Source organism: Diceros bicornis, assembly GCF_020826845.1.
Source record: "Diceros bicornis minor isolate mBicDic1 chromosome 30 unlocalized genomic scaffold, mDicBic1.mat.cur SUPER_30_unloc_5, whole genome shotgun sequence".
Taxonomy (NCBI): domain Eukaryota; kingdom Metazoa; phylum Chordata; class Mammalia; order Perissodactyla; family Rhinocerotidae; genus Diceros; species Diceros bicornis.
In genome coordinates, this window is record NW_026690903.1 from 383,997 (window position 1) to 402,949 (window position 18,953).

Below are 18,953 nucleotides of genomic sequence, written 5' to 3' on the forward strand. Positions count from 1 at the left end.
TTGCTACAAACTTATGCGTAAAGATACATGCACCCCTGTGATCATTGCAGCGATATTCACAATAGCCAAGACTTGCAAGCAACCTAAGTGCCCATAAAGGGATTAATGGATAAAGAGGATGTGGTATATACACAATGGAATACTACTCAGCCATAAGAAATGATGAAATCCAGCCATTGTGAAAGCATGGATGGACATTGAGGGTATTACGCAAAGTGAAATAAGTCAGAGGGAGAAGGTCAAATACCATATGATTTCCTTCATTAAGTAGTAGATAATAACAACAACAAACAAACACATAGAGACAGAGACTGGATTGGTGGTTACCAGAGGGGAAAGGGGGAGGGAGGAGGGCGAAAGGGATAATTCGGCACATGTGTGTGGTGATGGGTTGTAATTAGTATTTGGGTGGTGAACATGATGTAATCTATGCAGAAATAGAAGTATAATGATGTACACCTGAAATTTATACAATGTTATAAACCAATGTTACTGCAATAAACAAAAAATTAAAAATATATATATATATATAAATTTGTTTGTGAGCTATGAGAAGTTTAATTTTATTGAGGTAAAATATGCCCTACCTACAGAACACCTACATGCAGTTACCATAATCAATAATTTCTCAAACTTGAAGTAAAATATACATTTCTTCTCATATCACTATTCTATATGTCATCTATAAGATATCAATGCTGTTACAGCAAATTTATTAATTGACTGAAAATATATAAATAATAGGCAGAGAATTCTTAAAGCAGAGACTTGAATAACTATAGCAAAAGAAGTGCTATCATAAGACCGCCATTTGATATTTTAGCTCATTTTTAAAAAGATGACTAAAATGTAAGATTTTTACAGAATAGGGGACCGTGACGGTTAAAACAAACAATGACAAGCAATTACACTATCTTATTAGCTTGCTATCTTAGGACTAGAAGAGGAATTCAAGATAATTAAAATGAAACAAAGTAGTTTTAAAAACTATTGATAGAGACTCTTTTTAACCTAACTCTCTATGTATTTGTGACAATTTTTAAAAATTATCTCTAAAAAAAAAGCATCTCTACTTGGCCCATTTGAAAAATCTCAAATTTTGCCCTTTGGAAATGAAAAACAATATCTAAAATAATTTCAAGAGACCATACCTTTCAGTTTATAGTAAACTAAAATTTTTATGAGTTGATTTCTCCTTATTAAAAACTATTTGTTTTAAATTTAGGTTGTAGAACTCAGATAGATGATTTAAGAGGCTCTGGGCATTTAGGCAGTTCTCAATTCTAAATCTCTCTATATTCTTTACTGAAATACATGGCTCATACATACCTCCTCTAACTGTTTTTTAAGATCAATTATTTCTTTTCTATATCTTTCCAGGAGAGCTTCATCACTTGATACCTCATTAACTTAAGGGATATTCTTCATAGACTGAGCAGTTCCGGCAAACTGGGAAAAAATACAAGAGAGTTAAGTGTTTGACACTGAAAAGTTAATTTACTTAATATTTAGATTCCTCGTAACTAAGTTTTGTAAAGAAAAATCAATACTCTTCCCAGGTGGCTTAATGCTTGTGAACACAGAGCATTCTATGTCCCTGTGACAATGCTCGTAATTTATCCTAGCTGCTAGTCTTCAGGAGAGTCAAAGAAATATCTTGATGACAGGTGCTGACAAAGAAACTACAAACACTGGCTCACTGGAATCCCATCTACACCTCAAAATCCTGTGCAAAGGTTCCTTCTACTCTAAAGATTTGCCTCCAGTCAAAAGACTCTCTCCTTCCTTTGATCTCTGTCCTACTTATTAGCCACTTTACTCTTAATCCATGGCAAGCATGTTGGAAGACAGGTCTTTTCTTCCCTATAAGACTATAAATTCTATGAAGCCAGGGACTCTATCTTCTATCTGCTTCTCTGGCAGGATTTTGATCCAGTGCTCAATAGCTATTTCAAGCAATGTTTCTTCACATATGAGTGTCAGAAGGAACTTTTATTTTGGTTAGGAAGCTTGGCCCTGAGCTAACATTTATTACCGATCCTACCCTTGTTTTGCTGAAGAAGATTGGCCCTGGGCTAACACCTGTGTCCATCTTCCTCTATTATTTTGTATGTTGGATTCCACCACAGCATGTCTTGATGAGCGGTATGTCAATCTGTGCCCAGGATTAGAACCTGTGAACCCCGGGCCACTGAAGTGGATCACGCAAACTTAACCACTATGCCACCGGGCTGGTCCCCAGAAGTAACTTTAAGAGGATATGTGTGGGGGACCATTAAATGACACTGAATCCTTCATTGAGATAGATAGTCTACTGACATTCCTCACTTTTCCTGTTTTAAAAAAACAGAAAATGCAGGCCTTAGGCTCAGAGAAATTTCAGACAATAATTCACTAACAGGAATTTAAGAATTATTTTGTTATAAATACACACCCACCAGTTTTTTGGGTCACCTTCTGTTTGTTGCAAGTGATAACCAGTTTTTCATTTATGGGATTGATATATAGTTTCCTTTTATAATAAGTTAAATTTAAAAAGTGAGTTATTTAAAGAAAAAATCAAGTCAATTTCAGTAAAATACTGAAGAACAAAATTGTGTAGGTGGCATATGAATGACTGAAGTTTGGGAAAATTAAGGAATGTTCTTTAGTAGACAACACATCAACTTTATTTTAACAGGTATATTATATCAATTAAAAAAACTGTACCTAATTTTAGTAGGTAATTTTTTCTTCTGAAAGATAATTTCCCCCCATAGTAAGTTGAGATAAAAATCAAACTCACTTGAAGAGTAGTCAGGGTTTCATTCAAAGACACTGGAATAATTGTGCAGATAATACACGTTTTTGCATTTCCTCCCAAGGAATTCTGGAGAATTCGTGTTAATTTGCTGTCTCGATAATTTATGAAAGCACTGAGTGAGGAACGAGTTTGGGAAGAAAAAAGAGTAAAACTTTTATATAACAAACGTGGTTGGTTTTTAATGCAGAACCTTCAATTAACTACAGTTAAAAAATTGATTCTTTACAGGTTACACGAGGCCAAGCAAAACTACTAACTAAAAATATTCCATTTAATTTAGAAAGTAAACTTAGTAGGTCACAGTCATACATACAAGAAGCAATTCATGCTCATGGAATCACAGCAGCTTTTGAATATATGGGAGAAATCAGTACATTTGTTTGAGTGTCACTGAAATATCATAATTTTCCACCTAATGAAAAACGTTAATATTAATAGGTAAATGTACAATGGGATAAACTTACCCATCTTGTCCATCACTAAGTTTCTTGATCACTTGTCGCAAAACAAATAAGCTACGATTTATATTACAGCCTTCCTTGAGTTTCACACCTGCATTTATTAAATAAATAAATGAAACTAAAATTTTCCCCTGTACTAGATTATGAACTTACTTATCAGTAGGTTATGAGAGAAATTAGAAACTGCAGGGTCAGATGCTACAGTCTGGGCTTCAGATTAGATCTGCGCCCACCTTTATTACCACAGGTAGCAGGCGCTCTCTCTCTCTCTCTCCCACCTGTTACGTGAATCAGAAAGGCTCTCACCAGAGAAACAGCAAGAAGAAAAAGATGACTAAGAAAAGATTAAGGAGAGAAAGCCATGTCCTAAAAGAGGCCTGCTAACTCCTCAATTCAAATCTATTTTTCCAAACCCCCAAATATACGCAACTAATGACTTACAACCAAATTAGTTCATAGCAGCTCACAACCAAACACATTCTTATTTTTAAACTATTAATATGCCCACATGGCTCAAACAAAAGCACATGGAAAAAGCCCTCTCTCACTTTTATGCTCCTTTCATTCAGTTCCTGTCCCTCTACCGGGAAACCACTGTTATTAGCTTATTCTTCTGGAGATTTTTAGAAATACAAGTTCATATATATTAAGTTTTTCCCTTTCTTTTTTAAACAAATAGTAGCATACCATACACACTATTTTGCACTTTGCTTTTTTCACTTGGCAACATACCATATATCTTATTGGTAAACACTGGTCTTTCTCATTCTTTTTTATAGAATGGAATATCATTGTATGGGTCTACCAGAATGTATTCACCCAGCAGCCTGCTGAGGGACACGCAGGTGTTCAGTCTACCCTGTACACAAAAAATACTGCAAGAATCATTCCGAATAGCGATTATCTCACAGGTGCCTTAGTCAGCTATTGCTGTAATATTGCTGTTACCAAGCCAGCTTAAAACAACAGGCATTCATTTCCCATTCACAGGTCTGAGGAGCCACTGCTTTGGTGAGTACAGGCCATGCTCAGCTGAGTGTCTCTATGTCAGGCTGCAGAAAATTAACACAGAGAGAGGCTTGACACCTTTACGGTTCTGAAGCTTCCTATCCAAGTATGCTTTTCCATTTGTTTAAGTGTTCGGTTATGTCCTTCAGGTCTGTTTAAAGTTTTCTTTATTTTGATCTTGTGCAATTTTTGCTGAGTTTCTTCTCAGGTATTACATCTTCTAAGTCATTATTGTAAATGGGATCTTTTTGTACATTAAATATTCCAACAGGTTGTTCTATTATGAGTTATTCATGTCTGTACATTAATTTTGTACCCTGTCACCTTTCTGAATTTCCTTACTGATAATGGTGTCCATGGTACTCTCAGGAGCTTTCCAGCTATAAATCTCATACAGAGTTTTAGCATTTTAACTGATGCTATAGCAGCCCAAAGAATATAATTAACCAGATAAGGAAGCTGCTCTTTATGTTAAAGACTTTTTATCACAAAATTATCACCATTACCTTATTAGTTTCTAAAATGCCTGCTGCCATTTGTATTCTGTAAAAGAACAGCAGGACATTCAGACCAACATATTTCATGAGTTTTCATTACCTTCAGCACCTGTTTTTTCAGCTCTTTCCCAGCCTGCAAGATCAACCAAATTCTGTAAGAGAGGAAAATAAAACATTAGGAAGGGTAACTTGAAAATAATAAAATCCAAACTACCGAAAGAATGTTTTTAATCCATGGCTTATCTGAATACCCCGTGTTTCCTAGTCTCTCACCCCACTCTTTAGGCCTTCCCTTGTCTGAGTCTAACTGACCTCTACACCTTGTTCCTTCTTTATAACGCATCCTCTATAATGTTGCCAGAATAGTTTCACTTTCTTGCACCAAGTTCAAAATCTTACCATGGTGAACACAGTTCTCCACAATCTGGTACTTGTGTTGCTCTAGCCTTATTCCTGGCCATCTCTTACTCTTAACTCTGGATGAGCTCCTGACTATGCGCTCCACAACTCATGTACTGTTACACTTTGCCATTCCCTTTGTTTAGCTAGTTCTGACCTTCTAGTCCACCCCTACTCTCTATTCAGCACCAAAGGCACATGTTACCTTCTCAGTGTAGCTTTGCCAACTTTATCTTTTTTCCCCCACACCTTGAATGAACTGCTCTTTCAACTGTGTACCCAGAGATCTTTACAGATATGACTTATTATTATAGCCCTTACTGTGTTGTGCTAGTCATTTATGTCTCTGACTACACTGTAGCATCTTTAAAAGCATGGGCCTCTCTTTAATTTCACAAATTTTGCCGAAACAAGTGACCTCCTGTCCTGTTCCAGGCAGCATGTCAGGTGCTGGGACATGGCAGTGAGCCAGACAAAGAAGGACCCTGCGCTCAGAGAGCTCACATTCTGCATGGGGTGGGATGGGGGAGAAAGTCAGTGAGAGGAGAGAAAAAGACAAATAAGCAACATATCACCATGAGGGTAATACAGACAATTTAAACAGAGTGCCAGAGGAGGGAAGAGGAGAGGTCAGAGTATGTTCTTAGGATTGAGTGGCAGGAGAAGGCTTCCTATTTAGCTAAAATCTGCAGTGACAGAGAAGAGGAAGCCAGCCAAGCAAAGACCAAGGGACCCAGACTCCCAAATAAAGAAGAGCCAGCACACCCAGTCACAAAGCAGAAATGAGCTTTGTGTGTTCAAGAAAAAGAAAGGGCAGCATGGCAGCGTTGGTGAAGCAGAGATGGGACAAGACAGGGTAAGAGAAGTAGGAAGGGCTCAGATTATGTAGGGCTTTGTAGGCAAGAGTAAGAATTGGATTTTCTAAATGCAATGGGAAGCCATTAGAGGGATTGAACAAGAGAGTGACATATCTTGATTTAACTTTCTGAAGGGTCACCTGTGGGCCCTGGGTGGAGAACAGATTGCAGAGGGGCAAGAGTGGCAGCAGGAGCCCAGTCAGGCGGCTTGTGCAGAAATCTGAGTGGAGATGACCGTGGCTTGTGCTGGGGAGTGTGCAGTGGAGACGGTAAGTATGGAGGGATATCTTCTCTATTCTTTTCATCTCAGAGCTCAGCACTGTGCTCAGAACAGGGCAAAGGCTCAGTAAATATTCTTACTGCATTAAAAGGAAGTCAGAGATTTAAATTACTTCTCTCTGTGGAGACTTCCAGGGATAAGCAGGTCATTATACACTTCTGCTTTCTAGTCCTATCTCAGATACTTCTTTCCTCAAAATATTCAAAGAAATTTGATGTTTCTTGTACAGTATCTACCACAGATGACCTAGATACATAATAAAGGGGTGAAGTGGTGGTGAAGGCAGCATGAACTAAGGTATAAAGATGGGAACAATCATTAGTGTTCAAAGATACCAAGAGGTCCAATCTACCTTTAAGGGAGGAGCTCAGGTGGAGCAGAAGGATGTCAACTTAGACTGGTTAAGACTGGACAGATCTTGTTAAGGAAGTGATGCAACAGAAGTTTAGCCACATTAGAATTCTGTATATTGGACTGAAAAAGGAAAACCAGGTCGTGGAGGCCAGGTCCAGTGGAATGATACAGTAATTCAAGTGAGATGAGGACTTGGGTATGACACCCATGGAAAGCTAAAGGGTGGAATCAATAAGAAATGGCGATGATGGGAAAAAAGGGAAGGCAGAAAAAGATGAGGCAAAGCTGACTTGGGTTTCCAGCCTAGATGACCAGGATAATGCTGAAACTACTGGAAAAAAGGAATATTCACCATGGTAACAAAAAATAACTTGGTTTTAGTAACACTAAAGTTTGAGCTAACAGTGGGACACAGTTATAATCTTTAGGAAGATGTGAATGAGAACTCAGAGATCTAGATACAATAAAAACTCGGCTGTCATCAAAAGAGAAATGCTAACATAAAGTCAGAGGGCAAGCATGGGAAGTAAGAAAGGCCACAGAACACTCCTGTGTTGTTGTTAGGAGGGTAGGAAAAAGAAGCCACAGAAGCGAACAGGGAAGGATCAGAGCTAAGAGAACCTGGATATTATTCTCCCAGAAAGGCCAGGAGACATTCAAACCAAGGCCCCCTCCAAAGAGCCAGAAAACGACTCTCTGGGAAGACTGCATTCCAAGAAGATACCTAGAGTGAATGGGAGTCTGGAGGGTTGGACTTGATGGTATCTAAAGTCCCTAGATAATAGAGCATCAAAGAACATGAGAAAAGTCCAAAAATGGATCACTGAATAGGTCAAGAGTATTAAAGCTAAATTATTAAAAGTTAAAATTTCACTGAAATATCACAGGCCAGGTTTGGGAAACAAAACAGAAGTTAGGTTTTGTAGCATTTTTTGTTGTTAAATTAAAGCAGGACTAGACTATTGAAATAAATATTATACTGCGTAATAAAATAACTGAGGTGAACTAGAATTAGATATTTAATTAAGACTCTGACTTTTCAAAATCTAAAAGTGAATAAACATATTATAGATTTATTACTTTTTTCCCTGAAGTTTTCAAATCAAACAGAATAATCTTAAATCATATCCCACATCAAGCTAAAGAATTTAGTCCCTGAAGACAGAGAATAAAGCAATAATGGTAAGGAATAGGAAGGAAACACAAAAATGAGAGATAATTGATACAGTGCAGCAAAAAGGAAATGGGGGTTTACTTATATGGAAAGAAGGAATATTTGTATAATGCTTATATTCACTTATTCAACAAACAAGTATTGAAGATAAACTAGGTACAATGTGCTGAGGCTACAAAGATGAATGAGATATCACCCTTCTCTGACGGATTTACAGCATAAACATTGTGTTTATAATCTAAAATTTATTTTCTTATTGTACCTAAAAATGAACTTGAACATGTGATTTATTTATAACCATCCACGTAGGTATTTGTTGATTTCCCAAGTCTCAATTCTATTGGCTGAAACTAAATAAATAATAAAAAATATCCGGAGAGAAGTCAAGATGGTGGCATAAGCAGACTCTGAACTCAACTCCTCCTGGGGACACAGACAATTTACAACTACTCATGGAAAAATTACCCCTGAGAGAGAACTGAAAACTAGATAAGAGGAACTCCTGCAACAGAGGACAATCGTAATTGAGGTGGAAGAGGCAGAAACTCCCTTCTGGAGAGAAAAAAATGCCACCTTCACGAGCTGCAATGCTTCACAGCCACCCGGGAGCAGCCCAAAGGTACACAGCTCTCCCTGGAGGAGCGGGGCCCTGAGCCGGGGAGCGCCCCTGCTCTAGGCACTTCGTGGACCCAGCACAATCGAGGTGAGTGGCATAATATCTGACTTTGCCTCCTACTAAAACATTGGGGAGTACCCCCATAAAAGCTGGTTCACGAAGAAATTAAAACCGACGTTTAGAGGGCCCACGCGCAAACACACCCGTTTCAGAAATCAACATAAAATCACCAGAAAGAAAGGTGCACAGTGCTTTGGTGAAAACAGACTCACCTGATAGGCTCTGAGTGCATCTTAGTGAGAGGTGAGACCTCTCCAGGAACTGGGACATTGCCGGCGGCCATTGTTGTGGCCTGGTGTGGGCGTGCTGACACAGACACCATTGGAGTTCTCCCTGGGGCCTGCTAGCCCAGGGTCTGTCCCCCTACTAGAGCACCAGTTTAATCCAGCTCAGCCAGGGCAGGCAGCCCACCCTGTTGTTGGCCCCACCCAGCAACAAGCCCTCAGGCAACTTGTGGGCCTGCATACATTGGTGACTGGATTCTCTGCAGCCTGGTGACCGAGCCCACTTCTATGGGGCAGGGCGTTCACAAGGAGTAGGTGGAGAGTGTGGGGCAGTGGTGGAGTGTGTGGTGCGCCCACCATGGAGAGACTGGGTCCACTTCAGGAGGTTGCGCACATGGGCCAGGACTGTGTTGACTGTGTGTGTGGACCTGTGGGCGGTGGGGCTTGTCAGCTGCAGAAGACTTGTGCTTCCCAAAGACCCATATAGGGGTTTTGCCCCACTTTCCGAAGCCTGAAACAATTGGGTGCTCCCATGCCTGAGGCCAACCCCACCCAGCTGCAATCCTCAGAGAGCTGACAAGAGACTTAAAAGCTGGAGGCTTGTAGCAATTGTGAACCCCTGAGCCTAACAAACTGCCATGCTGGGGGCCTACTCACTTAAAAGAAATACTGCAAACTAAATGTGGTGTTAGAACTTGCAGCCAACTGTGCTGGGGCTTCCCACACCTGATAAAGAGACTGAAGTGCCCACAACAACTACATAACTCAGCCTCTCTGGGCGCCTACAGGGAGAACAAACATACCACAACAGAAGGACACACGTAGCCCACATAGCGGTCACTCCTGGAACATTGAGAACTGAGGGAAGCACACTGCAGGCCTGCTAAGGCATCACTTATATAAGGTCACCTATCCAAGTGCAGGGCATGTAGCTGACCTAGCTAATACACAGACACGAGCACAGGAAAAGTGGAAAAATGAGAAGGCAAAGGAATACCTTCCAAGTAAGGGAACAGGACAAAACCGCAGAAAAGGAACTAAGTGAAACAGAAATGAGCAAGCTACACGACAGAGAGTTCAAACAAAGAGTGTTAAGGATGCTCACTGATCTGGGGAGAAGAATGGATGAACTCAGTGAGAATGTCAAGAAAGAAATGGAAGATATAAAAATGAACCAATCAGAAATGAAAAATACAATACTAGAAATGAAAAATTCACTAGAGGGACTCAAAAGCAGAGTTGAGGAAACAGATGAACGGATCTGCGAGCTGGACGAAAGACTAGAAGAAATTACCCAAGCTGAACAGTTAAAAAACAAAAAACAGAATTAACAAGAGTGAGGACAGTCTAAGGGACATCTAGGACAACGTCAAGTGCACTAGCATCCGAGTTATAGGTGTCCCAGAAGGAGAAGAGCGAGACAAAGTGGCAGAGGATCTATTTGATGAAATAATAGATGAAAACTTCCCTAACCTAAGGAAGGAAACAGACATCCAGGTACAGGAAGCACAGAGAGCACCAAAGAAAATAAATCCAAAGAGGTCCACACAAAGACACGTCATAATTAAAATGTCCAGAATTAAAGATAGAGAGAGAATCCTAAAAGCCCCAAGAGAAAGACAAGTTACGTACAAAGGCAACCCCATAAGTCTATCAGCTGACTTCTCAGCAGAAACCTTACAGGCTAGAAGAGAGTGGCACCACATATTTAAAGTGCTAAAAGGGAAAAACTTACAGCCAAGAATACTCTAGCCAGCAAGGTTATCATTCAAAATGGAAGGAGAGATAAAAAGTTTCCAGACAAAAAAATTAAAGGAGTTTGTCACCTAAAAGCCAGTGCTAGAAGAAATGTTAAAGGGGCTGATTTGAGGGGAAAAGAGAAGACCACAAATAGGAAAAATTATCTATTTCCATGATAAGAGAGTAATGGATACAAATGCACAAAAAAGAGGTTAGATATGATACCAAAAACATAAAATGAGGGAGGAACGGAGTTAAAGAGTAGAGCTTTCAGACAGAGGTCAAACTAAAGAGACCATCAATTCTGTATAGAGGTCTACTAAAACACTGAGAAAAAAAGTTAAAAAATGGCAGTAAGTACATACTTATCAATAGCTACTTTAAACGTCAATGGACTAAATACTCCAATTAAAAGGCGTAGGGTGGCTGTTTGGATAATAAAACAAGACCCATATACATGCTGCATACAAGAGACACACTTCAGACTTAAAGACACTCACAAACTGAAAGTGAAAGGATGGAAAATGTTACTCCACGCAAATGGCAATGAAAAGAGCGCTGGGGTTGCAATACTCATATCAGACAAAATAGACTTGAAAACAAAAACTGTAAAAAGAGACAAAGACGGTCAATACATAATGATCAAGGGAATGATCCAACAAGAGGATATAACACTTGTAAATATTGACGCACACAACATAGGAAAAGCTAAATATATAAAGCAATTATTAACAGACATAAGAGGAAAAATAGACAGTAACACAATAATAGTAGGGGACTTTACCACTCCACTTACACAAACGGATAGATCATCCAAACAGAAGACCAATAAGGACACACTGGCCTTTAATGACACACTAGAACAGATGGACCTAGTAGATATACACAGAGCATTCCATCCAAAAACCTAAGAATACACGTTCTTTTGAAATGCACATGGAACATCCTCCAGGGTTGATCACATATTATGTCACAATACAAGTCTACATAAATTTAAGAAGATTGAAATAATACCAAGCATCTTTTCCGACCACAATGGTATGAAACTAGAAATCAACTATAGGAAGAAAATCAGAAAAGCCACAAATAGGTGAAGATGAAACAAAATGCTACTGAACAACGATTGGGTCAACGAAGAAATCAAAGAAGAAATCAAAAAATACCTGGGGACGAATGAAAATGAAAATAAGACATGCCAGAATTTATGGGATACAGCAAAAGCAGTACTAAGAGGGAAGTTTATAGCAATACAGGCCTAGCTCAACAAGCAAGGAAAATCTCAAATAAACAATCTAAAAATGCACCTAAAGGAACTGGAAAAAGAAGAACAAACAAAGCCCCAAATCAGTAGAAGAAGGGAAAAAATAATAATCATTGCAGAAATAAATGAAATAGTAACTACTAAAACAGTAGAAAAAAATAATAAAACCGAGAGCTGGTTCTTTGAAAAGATAAACAAAATTGACAAAACTTTAGCTAGACTCACCAAGAAAAAAGAGAGAAGGTTCAAATAAGTAAAATCAGAAATGAAAGAGGAGAAATTACAACAGACACCTCAGAAATACAAAAGAATAAGAGGACAATATGCAAAGCTATATGCCAACAGATTCAACAATCTGGAAGAAATGGATAAATTCTTACAATCATACAACCTTCCAAAACTGGATCAAGAAGAAATAGAGAATTTGAATAGATCAATCACCAGTAAAGAGATCGAAACAGTAATCAAAAAATCTCCCCCAAAATAAAAGTCCAGGACCAGACGGCTTCCGTGGTGAATTCTACCAAACATTCAAAGAAGACTTAATACCTATCCTTCTCAAACTCTTCCAAAAATTTGAGGAGAGGGGGAAGCTCCCTAACTCCTTCTACGAAGCTGACATTACCCTGATACCAAAACGAGACAAGGAAAACACAAAAAATGAAAATTACAGGCCAATATCAGTGAGGAACATCGACACAAAAATCCTCAACAAAGGAGCAAATCGCATACAACAATACTTTAAAAAGATTATACACCATGATCAAGTTGGATATATTCCAGGGATGCAGGGATGGTTCAACATTTCCAAATCAATCTATGTAATATACCACATTAATAAAATGAAGAATAAAAATCACATGATCATCTCAATAGATGCGGAGAAAGCATTTGACAAGATACAGCACCCACATATGATAAAATCTCTGAATAACATGGGTACAGAAGGAAAGTACCTCAACATAATAAAGGCCATACACGACAAACCCATAGCTAATATCATCCTGAATGGTGAAAAACTGAAAGCTATCCCTCTAAGAACAGGAACCAGACAAGGATGCCCACTCTCACCACTCCAATTTAACATAGTACTGGAAGTCCTAGCCAGAGCAATCAGGCAATATAAAGAAATAACAGGGATCCAAACTGAAAGGAAGAAGTGACACTCTCACTATTTGCAGATGACATGATTTTATATATAGAAAACACTAAATAATCCACCAAAAAACTTTTAGAAGTAATAAACGAATATGGTAAACTTGCAAGATACAAAATCATCATAAAAAATCAGTTGCATTTCTATACACCGACAACAAAGTAGCAGAAAGAGAAATGAAGAAGTCAATCCCATTTGCAGCAAAAAGAATAAAATACCTAGGAATAAACTTAATCAAAGAGGTGAAAGATCTAGTACACCGAAAACTATAAAACATTGCTGAAAGAAGTTGAAGAAGACACAAAAAAAGGGAAAGATATTCCCTGCTCTTGGATTGGAAGAATTAACATAGTTAAGATGTCCATACTTCCTAAAGCAATCTATAGATTCAATGCAATCCCTGTCAAAGACAGGGACAACATTTTTCACAGAAATAGAACAAAGAATCCTAAAATTTATACGGAACGACAAGAGACCCTGAATAGCCAAAGGAATCCTGAAAGAAAAGAACAAAGCTGGAGGTATCACACTCCCTGATTTCAAAATATACTACAAAGCTATAGTAACCAAAAGAGCATGGTACTGGCACAAAAACAGACACACAGATAAACAGAATAGACTCAAAAGCCCAGAAATAAAACCACACATCTATGGATAGCTAAACTTCAACAAAGGAGCCAAGAACATACAATGGAGAAAAGAAAGCTTCTTCAACAAATGGTGTTGAGAAAACTGGACAGCCACATGCAACAAAATGAAAGTAGACCCTTACCCTACACCATACACAAAAATTAACTCAAAATGGATTAAAGACTTGAATGTAAGACCTGAAACTGTGAAACTTCTAGAAGAAAACATAGGCAGTACGCTCTTCAATATCAGTCTTTGCAACATATTGTCAAGCACCATGTCTAACCGGGCAAGAGAATAAATAGAAAAAATAAACAAATGGGACTACATCAGACTAAAAAGCTTCTGCACAGCAAAGGAAACCATCAGCAAAACGAAAAGACACCCTAAAAATTGGGAGAAAATATTTGCAAACTATACATCTGATAAGGGGTTAATCTCCAAAATATATAAAGAACTCATGCATCTCAACAACAAAAAAAAATGAACAACCTATTTAAAAAATGGGCACTCATATGATATTTGACCTTCTCCCTCTGACTTATTGGACATTGCGGGTATTATGGAAAGTGAAATAAGTCAGAGGGAGAAGGTCAAATACCGTATGATTTCCCTCATTAAGTAGTAGATAATAACAACAACAAACAAACACATAGAAACAGAGTTTGGATTGGTGGTTACCAGAGGGGAAGGGGGGAGGGAAGAGGGTGAAATGGATAATTCGGCACAAGTGTGTGGTGATGGGTGGCAGTTGGTATTTGGGTGGTGAACATGATGTAATCTATGCAGAAATAAAAGTAGAATGATGTACACCTCAAATTTATACAATGTTATAAACCCATGTAACTGCAATAAACAAAAAATTTAAAAACATAAAAATAAATTTAAAAAAATGGGCAAAAGACCTGAACAGACATCTCTCCAAAGAAGATATACAGATGGCCAACAGGCACATGAAAAGATGTTCACCATCATTAACTATCAGGGAAATGCAAATCAAAACAACAATGAGATTTCACCTCATGCCCGTCAGAATGGCTATAATTAACAAGACAGGAAACAACAAGTGTTGGAGAGGATGTGGAGAGAAGGGAACTCTCATACACTGCTGGTGGGAGTGAAAACTGGTGCAGCCACTATGGAAAACAGTATGGAGAGTCCTCAAAAAATTAAGGCTAGAACTACCATACGATCCAGCTATTCCACTGCTGGGTATTTATCCAAAGGACTTGGAAACTCCAATGCATAAAGATACATGCACCCCTGTGTTCATTGCAACGTTATTCACAATAGGAAAGACCTGGAAGCAACCTAAGTGCCCATCAAGGGACGAATGGATAGGAAGATGTGGTATAAATACACAATGGAATACTACTCAGCCATAAGAAACGATGAAATCCAGCCATGTGTGACAACATGGATTGGCATGGAGGGTACTATGCAAAGTGAAATAAGTCAGAGGCAGAAGGTCAAATAGCATATGATCTCACTCATTATGTAGTAGATAATAACGACGACAAACAAACACACAGAGACAGAGATTGGATTGGTGGTTACCCTAGGGGAAGGGGGGAGGGAGGAGGGCAAAAGGGATAATTAGGCACATGTGCGAGGTGATGGGTTGTAATTAGTATTTGGGTGGTGAATGTGATGTAATCTATGCAGAAATAGAAGTATAATGATGTACACCTGAAATTTACACAATGTTATAAACCAGTGTTACTGAAATAAACAAAAGTACCCCCATATTCCATCACCACTTTAACTTTCAAATGTGAATAAAAAAAAAAAAACCCAAACCCATTTGCTTACTGGTTAGGAAAGGCCTCAACTCCTACAGTCCTTACATCTAAATTGTAGGAGAAGGCAGCCATAAAAGAACAGGAAGAAAGATCTCTTGAATTCTTCCTACATGTTAACTAGTCATCTCGTGCTACAGATGAGAATAAACTACCAATTCATAGATGTTTTTGCCTATTTAGTTCAGTTAACAGTTCTTATGAAACCAAAGATCCAGCAGCTGAATTAAACTTTGCTTTGGTCTGTAGAGTACATCATCATGGTTCATCAACACTCACCAAATGGGACACCTTGACAGATCCTTCACAATTAGAGGGTTCATCTTTCTCTCTACTTTCCAAAATCTAGACAGAAATGGCAACTTGTAGAAAAATTAGTGTATTCTTAATTGGAAAGACCAAGTAGAGAGAAAATTACCTACCATCCTAAAAATAGCATGAGAACGACTGCTTCTCTGATTCGTTTTCGTAACTCTATAATGTCTGTTCTCTGTAAAAATGAGTCACATTTCAGCTGCATACATTAAAATGCAAAGAAAAACATTAACTTTTATTTTAACTTAAGAAAGAAAAGTGTGGTTTGAAGCCTAAATACATTCAACTGAATAGTTTTTACAAATGTTTTGAAGAAACACAGCATAAAGTCTTACTTTCTCCCTTTGTGATCCACTTCAAAGCCATTTCTGGTGTATAAACAACTTCCTCTGTGAGATCACCCACATACGGATTCCTCTGAAACAAGGTTAATGATTGGAAGAGTAGAGAAATAGAAGTCACTTAAAAGTTTGCATCTCAAAAAGAATGTGCAAACTATTACAGCATTCATTTGTGGAAGGTAAAAGTGGGCAATGGGGACCATTACTCTGTAAAAAAAATAACAAGTAAGCCTATGATATTTACAATTTATTTCCTATACCAAAGCACACCAAATTCTAACTTCATCTTATTCTTTTTAGACACTTACACAAAGGTATTACAGCTGTCAATATTTAAAAACGATACATATCCCTTAAAAGATGAGCTCTATGAACACAAGTAAGAAGACAAAAAACAAATCACAGAAACAGGAGACACTTTAAAAAATATGGAAATTAAAGGTAAACGTTCATGAACAATAATCTCATTAAGTCAGTCTATTTGTTGAGCCACTCTCTTAACTCTGTTACTCACACTGAAGTCTTCTCGAATTATTAAAGGTTTCATTTTTTGAGTGTCACAGAGTAAGTCTGTAATGGTTTCATTGTATATCTCCATGTAAGACACACGTAAGAGAAATTCCCTATCAGGAAACTAGAATAAAAAATATGTAAAAACGTCAGAGATCATCCAATTACGAAAACCTATTACTGAATGCTTATGTGCTCTTATTAAACATTAAAATATTCTTTGAGAAGTTATCTTTGTAAAATAAACAAAAAACAAAACAAAAAAAGCCCCTATGGTTCTACATCGAGAAAAATAAACACAAATATAAATGCATTGTTTTGGAAATAATGAAAATATAGTATTATAGCATTAGAAGAGGAGAGTGCCTAGCCCAACTCTTTAAGCTTAAAATAAAACCCTACCAATAGATGTTCAAATAAGAACCTTAAAAATCATCAGGTTGCCTATCCTGGTCTCCTAACCATATCGACCCTCTCCTGCTCCTTAATGATCACTGGCAGCTATTCAAAGGCAGTGATAAGACTTCTTGTTTCTCAATGCCCACTTTTTAGCAGGCGTATTACTGCTTCAGGATGCAAGGGAAAGAATGAAAGAAGTTTAAGCTCTATAAAGTCAGTTTGTGGGGAAAAGTGAATCTATGCTCTGCCTTTCTTCTTTCCCTGTGGATAACCAAGAGAGAACTGTAAGCATACTTCCTTTCACCATGAGAAGACATTACTACTTTTACCTGTATGTACTAGAAATTTAGCTACTTACCTTCTTAACTTTGTTGAAAATGTCATGAATTGCCCTGGGGATTATTACTAAATCATCTTTGGAACCGATCATGGTATATGTTTTGCCTGAAGCAGTCTGCCCATAGGCAAATATAGTACCTGCAGAAACAAAACAGACACACGCAAGAATAAAAATGAATCTAGAGTGTGTAAAACTATCAATACTGTTGAACAGAAACCCAAGACTAAATAAAGCATTTCTGCAGTGAATACAAACCATTGTAGCTTTGCATGGCAGAGTCTATGATTGGTACTGCTATTTCTTCATACACATTTTCAGTCGATTCATTATTGAGAATGACACGATCTAAAAAAAACAAAAACACAGAAGTTAAAGCAAACAAATCAACTATGCATTCATTCTGAATTAGTAGTTGCCCAAAGAAATAAAATTGTCAGAATATGGTATGATAAAATATTTGTCGCAATATTTTCTTCAACTTAGTAGTCCTCTGAAAATACACTTCTCTATAAGGTAAAATGTGTTGGTTCTCACACACAAAAAAACACAAGTCAGTTATACTATGTGCTTTCAAGAGGGAGTAAGGCACAGTGGCTGAATGTGGGGGTCTGGAATCTGACTGTCTGCGAATCTTGTTTCTGCAAATAAGTACAAGCTGTGTGACTTTGGGCAAGGTGGTTGATGTCTCAGTGCCTAAATTCCCTAACCTGTAAAATGAATACATATTATCTTCCTTATAGAATTACTGTGAGCCTATGGTTAATACTCGGGAAATGTGAACTATTACTAGTCTTTGAGAAATTTTAGTGTTTATACCATGTCTAGCAAGAAGGCCTGGCTCAAACTAAACCAGGAAATGCAGACATTTGGAAGAAAAGTACTGAACGAAGCTGAGGGGTTACAGAGAATGGCCGGTTGGCTGGCTGCTGAAGGCTGGGTTTAGGGCAGCATTTGCACTGATGAATCCACTAGTCCAGGATGCAGTTTCTGTTTTTGTAAGTGCATCAGGAATGGACCACTCTTTCAGTGGTGGCCTCACATTAGAAAGCTTACAAGAATGGATTTGTAAATCAGGAGGGAAATGTACAGACCATCTTGAGAAACTCAGTGATGACACTGCTCGCACCATGACCACATATCTGCCCTTGTAGGTGGAACCATATGGAGAGCCAAAGTGCCATTGGAAAGCTGTTGGGGTCCTGATTTCAGAGCAAGGACAGATGGCAGGATTATTCAGATCTCAACGCCAACAGCTTCAGACAGGTGGGTGAGTCCAAATCCTTTGTGAGCATGCACGGCCACTGACAACCTATAGTACTTGAGTCTGAATGCCTGTGTATCCCTTGTTCTTGTTTTTCTAATCTCTAGCACACACTGTTTTACCTTTTTAAAAATTATGTTGATACTATCAAATAGTCTTTTAGCAGGAATCATTTTTTAACCTATACATCTTTGCTCCAAAGCCTTATATGCTGGGTTTCTAGTGTAACACTAACTCGACAACCTAAGCACTCGTACTCCTAAGGTTGTTGAGAGGACCTCACTGTCCTCTACGGTGCCTAAGTGGAAACATGGTAGTGTGGCTGGAACATAGATCTGACTCCCCCATCTGCTGGCTGTGTGACTTGCGTATCAGTTCCTCATTAAAATGGGAAGGTACATACTGCACAGGCTGGTTAGGAGAAATAAATGAGTTAATATACATGAAGTGCTTAGAATGGTGTCTGGC

At 38.2% G+C, this 18,953-nt stretch overlaps 1 protein-coding gene across 1 annotated transcript; it reads right to left on the minus strand.

Annotated features, from left to right (window-relative positions):
• Positions 1-1,410: 1,410 nt before the first annotated feature.
• LOC131402183 (centromere-associated protein E-like) lies at positions 1,411-17,381 on the minus strand. The gene is made up of 9 exons (XM_058537065.1): positions 17,243-17,381; positions 16,490-16,609; positions 15,970-16,051; positions 15,742-15,809; positions 15,599-15,664; positions 4,870-4,921; positions 3,268-3,355; positions 2,786-2,915; positions 1,411-1,449 (listed from the first exon to the last, which is right to left on the minus strand). Exons 1-9 carry the CDS (start codon positions 17,312-17,314, stop codon positions 1,411-1,413), a joined length of 717 nt encoding a protein of 238 aa, XP_058393048.1. The 5' UTR covers positions 17,315-17,381.
• Between the last annotated feature and the right edge of the window lie 1,572 nt (positions 17,382-18,953).